Source organism: Leptinotarsa decemlineata, unplaced genomic scaffold (genome assembly GCF_025532065.1).
Source record: "Leptinotarsa decemlineata unplaced genomic scaffold, Ldec_3_MD MMD2_P_RNA_scaffold_2, whole genome shotgun sequence".
In the NCBI taxonomy this organism is placed as follows: domain Eukaryota; kingdom Metazoa; phylum Arthropoda; class Insecta; order Coleoptera; family Chrysomelidae; genus Leptinotarsa; species Leptinotarsa decemlineata.
Window position 1 is genome coordinate 5,206,588 of NW_027412529.1, and position 13,966 is coordinate 5,220,553.

Consider the following 13,966-nt stretch of genomic DNA (forward strand, 5'->3'; position numbering starts at 1 on the left):
TTGAGGTATTGCGATCCATTTTTTCATGTTAGGGGTAATCAAACTAGAATATTTTAATACAGAGACATACATGGGTGTTTTTTATTGAAATATCATCATAATTATGTCAATTTATTTATCTGATAGTTTTATAGATGATTCATTGTAACTTATTTCAGAAAAATTGGTACCTATTCTTGACACATTCACAGGTCTGCGAACTCCACACAAGAAGTTTGCTGAAACTAACACTTTGATCTCTGTGACTCATTTGTTTAAATCACCTATGAATGATTGTAGTATAAATTTAGGACTTCAGGATTCAAGAATTACGTATAGACAGAACTGCTAGTGATTCAAGAATAGGTACCCAAACCCGCCAGATATACGTTATTTTATCAAAGCTTATATTTTAGTAATGTATAGAGTAATATGTATTTCAAAATGTATTTGCTTGAAAGCGGAATCCTTTTATGAGGCAATTAATTTTGAACTTCCTAACGTTAGGTCATTACTAGTAATAAACAATATCATTCTTGGAATTGGGAAACAGTGCGAGATTTATATCAGGCACCTAATTTTAATCTACTTTCGACTATTCGCATCAAAAACGACTGTTCGTGACATATTCTGAGGAATCAGTCCTGACTTTGGATTGTTAAAATGCGATCTAACTTTTTTTTATCGTAAAAATAAATTTTCTCTATTTATTGTCATAATAATAGCTTTGTTGAAATTACTTTGTACGTCTGACGATTATGAGTTATTGGAGTATTATCATGTTCGAAAAACAAAAGAAGTGAACTCCAAATGCTCGAAAATGAATAGAATCAAAATCATTTATTTCATCCAAAGGATATTTAACTTCGATTTCATTATACCTCTTATTGCCCTTTTGTGCTAAGGGACTTTGTGCTACTGGCATTGCTTTCTATAATAATTTACCATTTATCAATGTTGACTGAATTTCTGCTAAAGATAAATTTCGTAAGCGGATTCTATCAGCAACATTTCGAATACAGCGAATTTAGCAGATTTTTGTGTTAATTTTATGATCATACTGGGTACATTTTCCTACTGATGGAGCTTGTCTTCCATAGTCGTTCCTAAAAACTTCACAAGACATATTTCGATTAAATTATATATTGTTTATCGATAGCCCATTGTTTGGTATGAAAGATCATATATTCTGCTTTTCTAATATTAAGGAACAGATGGTGACAGAAAACCATTTCCCCATATTACGATTGACTACTATACTTGCAGGCAAAATTATAGCCTACTAACACACAAAACTGCGGAAGCGCTAAAGGGCCACATATTTTTATTATTTGTTTCTTGAAAATTGCAACATTAATTTCGAGGTTGAAGTCGAAATTTTGAGATTGAAGTAGTAATTTCCAAAAACAATACAAATATATGACCTCTCTGCGCTTTTCGAATTATAATTATATGCAAACTCCTTGTCATTTATTATCGTAGGTCAATCCTGAAAATAAGCTGTGATAAATTTGAGAGAAGAATATGAAGAAAAGAAGATCAATGTTTCAACATTGCACCTCAACGATAGAAATTTATCTTTTTCTATTAATTTCGGTAAAAGTGGAAGTTCCTTTGCTGCCATTAGATAAAATTTAGTTTCGTGTATTTAAATGAAAATTTTTAACATCGGCAACATTGCATAGCTAGCGTTTTGGAGCAATAACCGGAGTGTTTGATACGACGCATGAGCAAACGCCCGGCAAATCTTTCACCAATGAAATGTTCAATTTTTGGCGGCAACGTTAAATTGCGGTCATTTCTACTATTGTAGTGTCGAAGGCCGATTAGTAGAATGAACTAAAGCACGTATAGAAATCCAAGTCTTCATGTAAATTAGAAGGATTATATACCGAATAGTTAGATTCGAAAGTAATTTCCTTTTGTGATTCAATGGCATTGTGTGTAAAGTTTTTTAGTGATTAAAGACCAAGAACATATGCGAGAAGTAAACGTTTTTTATTGGAAGGAGAAAACTTTGGTGGTTTTATTCACAGAGACCAAAGTTTGGATGACAACTTTTTCAAATCACATAATTTTACGAAAAGTACTCTGCTGCTACTTATGACGAGAAAATAGTAATTTTCAGAGAGTCTAGTTTTGATTTTATGGTTCATAAACATGCACATCTATTAGTACTGTATTTTTATCGGATATTTTTCAAAATAAAATATTATTATATGAATTTACTATTTTCCTAATAGATGTTTGAATAACGTTGCTGGGTATTTTTTATGGAAGTTCTTTGATAGGTTTGGATAATCAGAAAAATGTGATGCAATATCGTTGGAAAGCTTTAATCTCCCTGAAAATGTATTGAAACTATTCTAGCCGTTATTAATCAATCACCTTGAAGGAAGGTTCAGTAGTTGAAAAATAAAGCTAGGATGAGGACTACTATTGGTAGCTTATAGAACAGATCATTCACAAGAATAACTTTCTGAATGAAAGCAGAAGAAAATAGCTTCTCATTCAATAACATAAAGTTTCATGAATTTATTCAAAAACATCAAGTTGAACTATATAGAATAAAAGTTGAGAACGCCTGAAAATAAATGGATCCAAAGGAAGACTGCAAGTCTTCCTTTCCTAACAAAAACTTCAGGATAAAACAACGCAATTCTTAGCCCTTTCTTTCATAGGAAAAATTATAAAATATTATTTTAATATTAGAATATTATATTGAATTTATGCAGTAACAGATCGGAGCACAATAGAAGTTTGCCCTTTCTACCACCTGTATAAAGTTCTCTATTAATTTTTTTATTTTTTCAGATCATGGAAGGTGAGAAAAATCCTTTTCAAAGACAAATATTAATTTTCATTTTCATCTCAACTAACATTTAACATTTGTAGTATGAAAACATTGAAATAACTACTGAATACAGCAGAATTGAGAATTCAAGAAAATAGTATAATCATTTAAAGTTTTGAATACCATTTTTTTCCTATGAATCTATGACTTTTTTTCAAAGTAAGGCTCAAGTCACCATATCTTATATTAAAACTTACTTCATAAAATTTGAAGACTTATTTATTATAGAAATATATTATACAAATAAAGTAACATATTACTCAATTAAATTTCAGCTAATTAAAAAAAATTGTTTGAAAAATACACCAGAAATGACAAATATTGGTAATTACATTCATCACGATTTTAATTTTACAACCATGCTTTAAAAATAACATGAAAAACGAATCGATTTCAATAAAAGTAATCAAAAGAAAACAATAGGATAAATTCCCTATAAAAGAAAATCATTCAATGTCTATCTCTGTAGCGATGACGACTCCTGCTCCTATTTCTACTGTTTCTAGACACTCTGGAGACCCTGGAAACTCTGGATTCCCTGGACCTCTCACTCGTTCGCCATATAAACTCGTCCACAGAACGATCATAGGAACGCTTATCAGAGTACGAAGTTACCCTTGGAGAAGGATAGTCTGGTAGGGGTAGTCCATCATAATAACGGGGAGGAGGCAGACCATCAAAAGGCGAAGCACCGTACAAACTCGGGGAGGAACATACGGCAGTGGGGGCAGCTGATGCTGCATACTCCGCATATAGTTAGCAACATAAGCTTCAGCTGCGTCCGCAGTGGGTGGCCTGTTCAGGTCTCTTTCGTAAAACATGGAGTATCTGTCTCTAGGTCTAGGCGAGTTTGAACGCCTGTAAGAGCTGGAAGAAGAAGTCAGTCCTCTTGATAAAAAATACTTTCTTCTTGAGTAGGACGACCCTCGTCCCCTGTGCCCGAAAGATGATGTTCTAGCTGCTATTGGCATTCTGGACTTTGGATGTCTGTGACCGTCACGACCACGCAGGTTGTTCTTCTTAGAGGCTTCCTTAGACAATCTCAAGATGGGGGTAATTTCGATACCATCATCTTCAGGAAATAATCGGCACAACTCTTCTGCTACTCTGGGTTCTATTTCTTGACCGTCTCGGCCTATTTTGACTGGTTTACCATCATTCCATGGATTATACAGGTGCATGGTATTTGAGAAAGCTAACTCCTTCCTGCAAATCCAATCCACTTTGAATACTCCGCCCAGGGCTTTTGCTGACAGGCCTGGAGGAAGAACCCAAGATATTGGAGAGCCATCATGTCTAGATTCGCCGTGTAATCTGGCAAATCCAGCAAATTTACCACTCTCTTTCACTGAGAAAATAAGTAATACATTTCTAGATTCCCTGTAAGCTTTATTCAAATTGGCTTCATTCTGGGGCAATGTTGACCAGACTCCTTTAGCTTTTGAAAGGATTATGTTTTCGGCATTATTTGATTTTATCACAAAGAAGCGGGTATCTCGAAATAAATAGTTCAACTTGGTCAAGTAATCGTAGGACTTACTTTTGTTGTCTTTGGATCGAGGTCTTTTCGTGACTGGGGAAGGGCTCTTGTCTTTAGAACGGGCTCTTTTATGCCGGGATCGACGGCCTTTTCTCGAAGAATTTGTGCTCACTGAGCTTATGCTTGGAGCTGATGAGCTTTCTGAACTTGATGAAGACACGTCACTTTCATAATTTACCTCATCGAGCTTTATATCATCGCTCATATCCAAGCTCAAGTTCAACTTTTCAGCGTCTATACTGCCATTCTTATTAGAATTTCTAGAGTCCATTATCATACCCAAATAAAATGAATTTGTGTAATGTATAATTTTAATTGACGATTATACACATCATTACACTGGGTTTTATGAAAGAATCCAGGATAATTTACAATTTTCCACTTTTTTCGATGATTCAATAAAAGATATAACTTTTAACCAAACAAAACAGTAAATATGTTGGCAACACTATTTCTATTTGATGTTTGAGGTTTGAGTTTGATGATTGATGAAGCATGAAAGTTGTCAGGTACGCCATAGCACCACAGAGCTCATGAACTTCACAGAACTCAGAAAAATAAACTTTCAAAATATAATTTGGAGTTCTGTGATAAACTTTTATCTCAGATCAAGAAGGCTCTTTTTCAAATGGAAACAAAGAAGGCATCATTTTGTCAATGAGAATGTGTCATGAAATCATTTCTGAAGATGATATGTGCTGACAAAAGTCAAAAATTTCACCAATATATAATTTTTCAAAGAATACTTGAGCTGGATCAATTTTCCCAATATGACAAATTACAACTAAAAAACGGTCTGATCCTAAAGTTGATTTCTGAGCTGACCCACCACATTTTTTTCTTGCTCTTGTGAATACCTAACATAGAGCTGATGTATCTGAGATAATAAATCTGCGTTCGATATCGAACGCTTGCCGAGCGAGGCGCGTTAAACGTGCGCACCGATTTTATTAAACTAACATACCTAAGATATCACGCATTATATGCTAAACATTATAATTTTATTTCTATGTTTCTGAAATTTATAGTGTCAGAAAAAAACATACATATAAAGTGAGTCTTTAACATTTACAAATTTATATATGAGTTACACAGTGTTCTCACATATCAGATCGGAATAGTAATAGTGAATAGAGCTATTTTGATCTTCCAAAATATTTACAAATTTCATGAAAATTTACAGGAGAAAAGCTAACTTTCGTTGGTGGATGAATTTTACTTCGTTATTATCATTCTTCGTTGAACATTGACTTGAACAATGCCTGTTATTATGGCAAAATAATATAATAAATTCTGTGGTCTTTCTATGCTCTCGTAACTTACATGGAAATGAAGATGAAATCATATTCAGAACTTTCCCTTTTATTTTCAAAGTCAAAGTTGGATAACTTCATCATAAAATATTAGTTTATGAGTTCTGAGTTTATGAGATGATACGCTGAAAACGAGAGTTGTGCACAGTTTCAACTTAATTGTCCCCGAACAAAACTTGTTTTGTCCGTCGGTACCATAGATATTATAATAGTATATTATAATATATTATATTTTTTATTAATAGTATATTATGTATGGTTAATACCTTTATGGTATTGAAGGGAGGACCATACTCATGTAAGTAACTCAAAAGCATTACTCGGGATTCTGGCTGGCAACTGCTTTTTTTTTAGATCCACATAGGAGAGTGGTGCTTCTGTATGTTCCTAAAACTGTACAGAAGATACATAGTCCACAAAAATATATAACATTATCCCCCTTTTTTCCACAATCCACACATGCAACTGTGAATTCACAGTTATAATAGTAATTTGATAAATCGTGACTAGCTCTGTAAACAGCAAACCGTTCTGGTAAATCCTTAGACAATGGTTCTGGCATAAAACTGTGTCCGAAGAATATTTTGCTCCTGACATATAGGTACATTTTGCCCTCTACAAAAAAGATGTCGGCACGTTCCATTTATTATTGTCAATCAAAAATATGATTGTTAATAAAATGAAATGAAATGAAATCTAACTTGTAACCAAACCTACCCAAAGCAAGATACAATTAAAAGAACTAGATTTTGAAAACCGTTAGTCGTTGTCGAAACTTCGAAATATAACTTTCCTCCTCGCAGTAAACGCACATACCAATGATGAAGTCATCCGTAGTAGTAGACGAAACGTTTGGTACATCAGGTTCCATTCGACTTCGGCCTACCAGCTCGGATTTTGTTCTTTTTGATTATGAATTTCAAGTTCAAAAATAAAAACTACAAAATTTTAATAAATCTCTACGTATGTGGTGAAATGAACCAGATTTACCGTTGAACCTACCTTGTACAATACATACTCTTATTTGAACCAAGCTTAAAACTTGTATACGTATGCGTATACGGGTTCGCAATTCGGACGATTATAAGAAGGTTCAGAATAGATACACATCTGATTTTTGAGAGTAGACTCGCTCAAAACTTTCAAAGTATCAACTGTGTGACTACTTTTGACTGTACAAAAACTGTTCAGACAGCGAACCCGAATACGACTAATGAATGGTGAATGAATGATCGATATGGCTACTGCGCCTTAACGTAAGCAAAAGCGATTAATAGAGAGAGAGAGAGAGAATATACAGGTGTTCTGTGGACCAATGTTCTGATATTGTCTAAATCCTTAGACAATGGTTCTGACATGACAATGGTTCTGACATTGTTCTGAGCTATCATTGTTTGCGTCCTGTGTTTTACTTGAAAAGATTTCTTTAAATGGATGCAGTCTCTGAGACGTTTATTTGAGCTACTAACCACCAGATGGCGAAGAAACAATGAAATAATCGAATTATAATTTAACCTATGACTAGAAATTGATAAGCAATGCATAAGCAATGTCGAAAAAATTAATATGTAGACTGTAGCTATAGATTGACAATAATTGTAAGCTCTTAGTTAATTATGAATAGCGCGGATGGTAGGCATAGAAACCATTTCTATTTATAGAAGATAGAAAGAAGCTATTGGGAACTTAATTTTAATAACTTCAGTTTCGTTTAGAATTATGTTTACAGAACTGCTGTTGATATTTCACCCTATGGAAATTCCCGTTCACACCCGTCAGCTGTAAGGGTATAAACCTCAGATCAGAACATCTGTTAGTAATTTAATTGTGAAGCAGACAGTGGCGTACTTTTCTAGATATTAATTATTTCGGGAATGGATTAATTGCATATTTAGTGAAATAATTTTGCTTTACTTCTTCGTGAAAAGAAATTTTTATGAGATTTGCCATGAAAAACAACTCATTCAACCTCTGATATTCTGGATCTGAAAAGAGATTAGTCTAGTTCCCCAAAATAGAAAACTTTTGTCCAATTTAACCGACCTACTCGTATATCTCACCGTTTTTTGAGATAGCTGAAAAAACGGACTGTATCTTACAAAATAAGTAATAGGTTGAATCTGAGTAAACATTAACGAATAAAAATATTACTAGTCTTTCAAACTCAAAAGCTTTTTCTGAAAAATAACATAAATATCGACTTAGCCCCTTCTCTTCCTGTACTTTTCTTTTGTAAGGATCGTTAAAGCTAGAATGTATACCCTACTCAAAATATTTATACAATAATGATCAATGTTTGATTCTTGCAAGGTTAAAAATAGTTGAAACGTTTGTGTTGAGAATGTATCTAGTTGAAGCTGAATTAATTCTGCTACATCAATTGGTTGGCGGGCTTGTGAATAGCCTAGGTTTCTCGGAGAGTTATTAATATATCTTATACCCAGAATACGAATCTAATAATAATGGAAATCGGAGCCGCAGACACCAAAAATGAACTTTTGTACCATTCTAGTTAGATGGTACTTCTGTTCTATCATCACAGTTCATTATTCAACTTGGCTTTTACATGAAAACTTGATAATTCAGTATTACTTGTACACTAACTGTAGTAATAACGTATTGTGAATCTAATACGCTGAAACAAATGAATGAAAAAGCAGCAAATCTGGAATAGAAGAGCATGTTTAGACTCATCAACATAACATTAAGTATTCACAAGCTGAGATCATCCACAGGGAGGAACACTGGTTTGAGAGGAAGTTCAAAGAAGCTGCATATATGTTGTCCAACGATATATTCAGCCAAGCTAGCGGAGAGATACACAATATATGAAAATCATTAATCAACCGGAAAAACGGTCAACTCCCACTAAACCGGTGAGGCGGGAGAGGGAAGAGGGGATAGGTGAAAACGCTCGAATGACCTATGAATAGTCATCTCTCGGGGGAATAGCCCAGTCATCACCCGAAGTCGATTGTGAATTCTAACAATCGAAACGCCGTGAAGTAACTTTGTTTTTAATTTTTATTTGTTCAATTTTTAATTTTTTAAATTTTTTTGATTATTTTTAGTTTATTGTAATTTCATTTCACGGTTTATTGATCAATATAAGTGTTATTTTCAGCTATCCATTTTAATTTTTAATTTTTTTTTTGTTTTTTCAGAGATTTCAAATCATATTATATCATATTAGACAATGGCCATTTTTCAACAAACAAATTGGATCCACATTATCCTTCGTATCGTAGAGAATATTTTGCTTTATCTCCAGAAATCAGCGAAACATCTTCATTGCATGAATCAGAATATGTATAATATCCACAAATTAACATCAGGAATGTTAAGTATCCAACACCAGCAAAAAATAACGTCTCGATTATCAATATCCACGTTACTTGTTGTGAAATCTTTCTTTATTTTTTGTCACCAATTGTGACAGTCATTGCTGTTGCAATAACTCATAATGTTCTTTAAAGTTTTTGCACTTTTCCTTAGTAGTGTTAATTTATGTCAAAGGTTGAAGTCCCTTGCGAACTTAGTTAATAGTTTCTGTTAACCACTGTACTTGTGATGTACTGTTTGGAAACTTTGGTGTAATAATGAATATTACTGGAGTTTTTTCCCAACACCAATACGTTATTTCAACACCTCGGCACGTGTTTCGATCACCAAGTGATCATCTTCAAGAGGAAGATCAAACTAACCTAACCACCGTGTTGTAAGGTGAAACAATGTTTACACAAAATGTCATGTACAGTTTGGATGATAAAAGAATGCGCATACATCAATTTATGTAAATTGATGACATGAGTAGATTGAACTCATTCGTGACATAAAGTCGTAATTTTATGAATTAATCGAGTGCTCATTCTTATAATGTTATTCAGTTTTGGTGCTGAAGGGGCGATAAGACAAATGACTTACGACGAAACATCGAAAGTCCACCAGTCAGGATAAGAGTGTTCCATGTAAGTGACATTTTACCTCTTCCATTTACTGTATTGTGTAGCAATCCTTTGAATGATATCTGATCCAATTTCTCTCATTATCCACCTGTAAGTTACAGTTGAATGTCAGTTACAGTCTGTAATACATTGGTGTTCGACATTTTCGAAATTTGATTAATTTCATATGGAAAACATATGTGGCTCTTCCACACCGTCGTAGATACGCCTATGGAATAGCTACTCGACAGTAATTTATTACTCTCATTTCCAAAGAGACTAAAGTGAATATTGCCCTGAAATGATGATATCAGAGCTAACAATCCTCGACAGTTTTTCTCGTGACAAATGACGGTTTTTCCAATGCGACATGAAGTCACTTTTGATATATTTTGACTAGAGCAAAATGTACATTGAAATTATCGTAGAAACGTATTAGACAAGTGTAGAATCCTATCAGTAAGGTGAAACATTAAAAATGGTTAATAACAGCATAAAAATTGTTAGAAATGGTAGAAAATACAACATGATAATAAATTAGGTCGATCCAAGGTACGGACTATGAAATAGAGTGAATTCTAGGTGTAGAAAATGGTTTATCACGATTTCCATGAAAACCTATGATGGCAACAGTTCAAACAATGGATTAGCCATAAATTCGACAATTTGAACTATCAATTAGCCAGTTAAATCTGTCGATTAGCACTAATCGACATAACAAAACATAACATAACTTATAACAACAACATAACATAACAACATAACATAACATATCATAGTATTACATAAAATAAACAATCTCAAAAACTACACCTCACGATTTGATCTCCACAAATATTATTTGAAAAATATATCACAACATGTTTCGCTAGCACAGTAGCTTTTTCAATTGAGTAGCTTTTTCAAGTGATTTACTTGAAAAAGCTACTTTTTCAAGTAAATCACCTGAAAAAGCTACTTTCCATCGGAACTGTTGAATTATTAATTCATTATTTGTGATACTGTATATAATGTCTGATTTTGAATAGTTTGTAGTTGTCAATTTACTGGATAGTTACAATAGTTGAAGTTGTTGATTGTCAGTGTGTGTATAACTTTATATTAAAGTTAGTTTCCTATTTTCACGTATTAACATACACAATAAAGTTAAATCCGGAGACTGTGGTGGCCATAGTAGAAAAGGACTGTTTTTTCTTATCACACGCATAAGAAAATGGTCAAACCAATCACGAAGGGTAAAGGAAATAAAGGTATTGGCTTTCTTCCTCTCCATCTTCATACAAAAATGTGGGAATCTTCCAAAGGAAGGCAACAATCAATTTCAAATCATTTGCTCTACACAAAGATGTGTAGATCATGGAAAGAAATAACTTTCAGACACAAACTGGAAGAAATTTAAGCCCTCTCGAAACAGCTACTTTCATATAAACATTTAATGACACGAAAGAAAAATACTTTCGAAACAAATACTTTTAAATGAACACTGAATTACACCAAAAACATTCGTTATGGAATTGGAACAGATATCGTTCACAGGATTCCTACACAATATAGTTTATGAAAAAGGCAAAATTTCACTTACATGGAATACTGTCATCCTCACTGGTGGACATCCGATGTTTCAACACTTTCCTTGGCGCCTCTTCAGCACCAAATCTGGATAACATTATAAGAAGAAGCACTCGATTCAGTCCTAAAATTACGACTTTGTCACGAATGAGTTCAATCTACTCACGTGATCGATGACAGTATGTGAAAACATTCATTCGCTTATTTGATTAAATCCCAGCCATAGGAATCTTGTTTAAATCGAAAGGGGTATATTTTCAGAAAATATTAATTTTTGGGAAATGAAGGTTTTGACTTTCTACTTCCCCATCTTCATACAAAAAATGTGGGAATCTTCTAAAGAAAGAAAGAAAGAAAGCAATCGTAAAATGATTGTTTCCAGTAATTTCTTTTTTGAAAGAGAATAGTTTCATTGAAAAATTGTGGCATATTTGGGACATGAAATGATAAGTTTCCACAAGTTTTGTAGAAAACAAGAAGAAGGTGGGAGGGGAAATTTAAAACAAAAAAAAAACTGGTTTTTCCAATGTTCCAATTTGTTCCCTCAAAAGATATGGATCTTTTCATTACCTAGAACTTTTATCTTGAACTTTGTTCGAATGGGAGGTTCAATCTCTGTGGAAATCGCGAAAAATCTATATTCTATCTTTTGAATTCACTTCTTTGATTTGACGACTTGTTTATTTTGTGGAAATTCATGTTCACTGAGGATACACTATAAAAACACACCTTTGTCTATTTTCCATGATAGTTTTATAAAACTATCATGGAAAATAGACAAAGGTGTGTTTTTATAGTGTGTCCTCAGTTTTGAATTCACCCCATTTCATCCCTTCTCATATCTTGGATCGAATTCAAGTTGTTTTTCCCTCAAAGAGTTAAACTTTCTGTCTTCAATAACTATTATTCTGCTGTCATTAACATTTTCTGCCCAAAAACCATTTGCATTGGCCAAATATTACTATTGGAGCTGAATTTTCCTCTGAATCATAATATCTTTTCCGAGTTTCTACTTTCAGGGTGTAGCTTTCATTGGGAAACCCTGTACGCAACTTAGGTCAACGTCCACCGAACAGAGGCGACAAGAGATGCACAAGGGTGGGGCTCGGTGCATGTGCATGGTAACAAAGCGCGGGTGGGGTGAAAGCGGCTCTCGCGTGCTCGCGTCTCCAGCCGAAGAGTGACGTCACTGCTCGACTCGCCCGCCGCCGTCCTCGATTCTCTCGCGCAGTTCGCCAGCTTGACTTTGTTCTTGTCTTGTGTCGGTTGAGTACGCTTGCAGGGTAGATTCGATTCATATCTGTTCGTCGTAGTCGTTGTGTTCTGTGTCGTCGAGTGTTTTGTTGTGTGTTCTCTCGCTCTTATAAAACCGACAAAGGCGATCATGGCCACCGAAGTTGAGAATAACGTCCCCGCGACCGAAACCAAAGAACTCAAGGAAGAATCCGCGGCCGAAGCCAAAGCGGAGGAGGCCGCCGGTAAGCAGGAAAATGCCGGCGACGCGCCCGTATCGGCCAAAGAAAAAGCCCCCGCGCCCCCGAAAGTCGCCGTTCACAAGGCCAACTTCGAAAAGGAAGTCGTATATTTGTATCAATTTTCGCGTACCCCCCTGTTGCCGTCTCTTTCGCCCTATTGTCTCAAAGCGGAAACCTGGTTAAGACTGGCTGGAGTCAAATACGAGGTGAGTAATGATATTGGATATCGATTGGGAATGACCGTTGATTTTGTTTGTAAAATCTATAATGTAGACGTGAGGGTCTTCTGTAGGGGTTGATCCGTGCATTTGCATGGACTGGTCGGCCATTGTGACAGCTCCAATAATTTCATGGTTATCCAGATTTGTTGAAAGAGTACTTTTCAAAGGATCAAGTGAAATTTATGACAAAATGCAGTTTATTTGCCAGAATATATATTATTTTCTATATTTTATTTTCCATCTGAAACCATGCTAAAGTTGGTTTTTGTTCAGATGATAATTCAAGGGCGTGTCATTGTACCGAAGTCACTCCCTTTGAAATTATTAGTCATCTTATAGACCTGTGCAGGGGCCTGTTAGAAAAATAAAAAATCAACAATATTGAAACTGGTTAAATAAAAAATAGTGTGCTTGGAAGAGAAAAAAAATAATTGAAATTGTTTTGTTTTTCACAATATTTGGTGGAAACTTATCTTTTTGTGTTCTAAATACCTATGCTGTAATTTTTTTAAAGAGAATATTTTCTCGAACATTTTATTTGAATGTTGACCCTGAAAGAAGGCCTCATCTTCAACCGTCTGTTGAAAACATTTTAAAATTACCAGCAGCAACAAACTCACCGAGTTACTTAGTATGGAAAAAATGTCGGAAAATGCAAATTACTGAAAAGACTTACTTGAAAAGGGAATATTTATTCAGGAAAGATCAGTCTTTTAGAAAAAAGCCTTTTGACTTTCTATTGGAAAACTTCCGAGGAGAGGGAGATAGTAACTGAATTATTCAATAAAAACTATTCACAAAGAACTGTAGATCATGCCCAGAAGTTTCTTTCGAATACAAACCGGAAAAAAATCTATATAAAACAACTAGGTAAGTACTTTCTAATATATGAACATTGTATCACACGAAAATTAGTTTTTCTCATTCAGCTTTTAGTTCAAAAGTGAGTGGATCTATTCGGCCTACACCGCAACCCGCAAGGGTTTATTGTGGCTTTCACTACAAACATTTATAATGGAATTGAAACAGATATTATTTTCAAGAATGCTACACACTGTAACATATTAAAGA

General features: G+C 34.4%; 2 protein-coding genes across 2 annotated transcripts in view; one reads left to right on the top strand and one right to left on the bottom strand.

Moving 5' to 3' along the window:
• Nucleotides 1–3,034: 3,034 nt before the first annotated feature.
• Ythdc1 (YTH domain containing 1) lies at nt 3,035–4,851 on the bottom strand. Its single transcript, XM_023160830.2, is given in 2 exon segments — nt 3,035–3,537; nt 3,540–4,851. Coding segments are annotated over 2 exon segments (1,365 nt in total). The 5' UTR covers nt 4,651–4,851; the 3' UTR covers nt 3,035–3,283.
• A 7,544-nt stretch (nt 4,852–12,395) lies between these two features.
• Nucleotides 12,396–13,966, top strand: part of fax (failed axon connections) — a 114,433-nt gene continuing 112,862 nt past the window's right edge. Inside the window, 1 exon segment of the mRNA XM_074182122.1 lies at nt 12,396–12,880. Within this exon segment, the coding sequence (XP_074038223.1) occupies nt 12,584–12,880 (297 nt within the window). The 5' untranslated portion in view covers nt 12,396–12,583.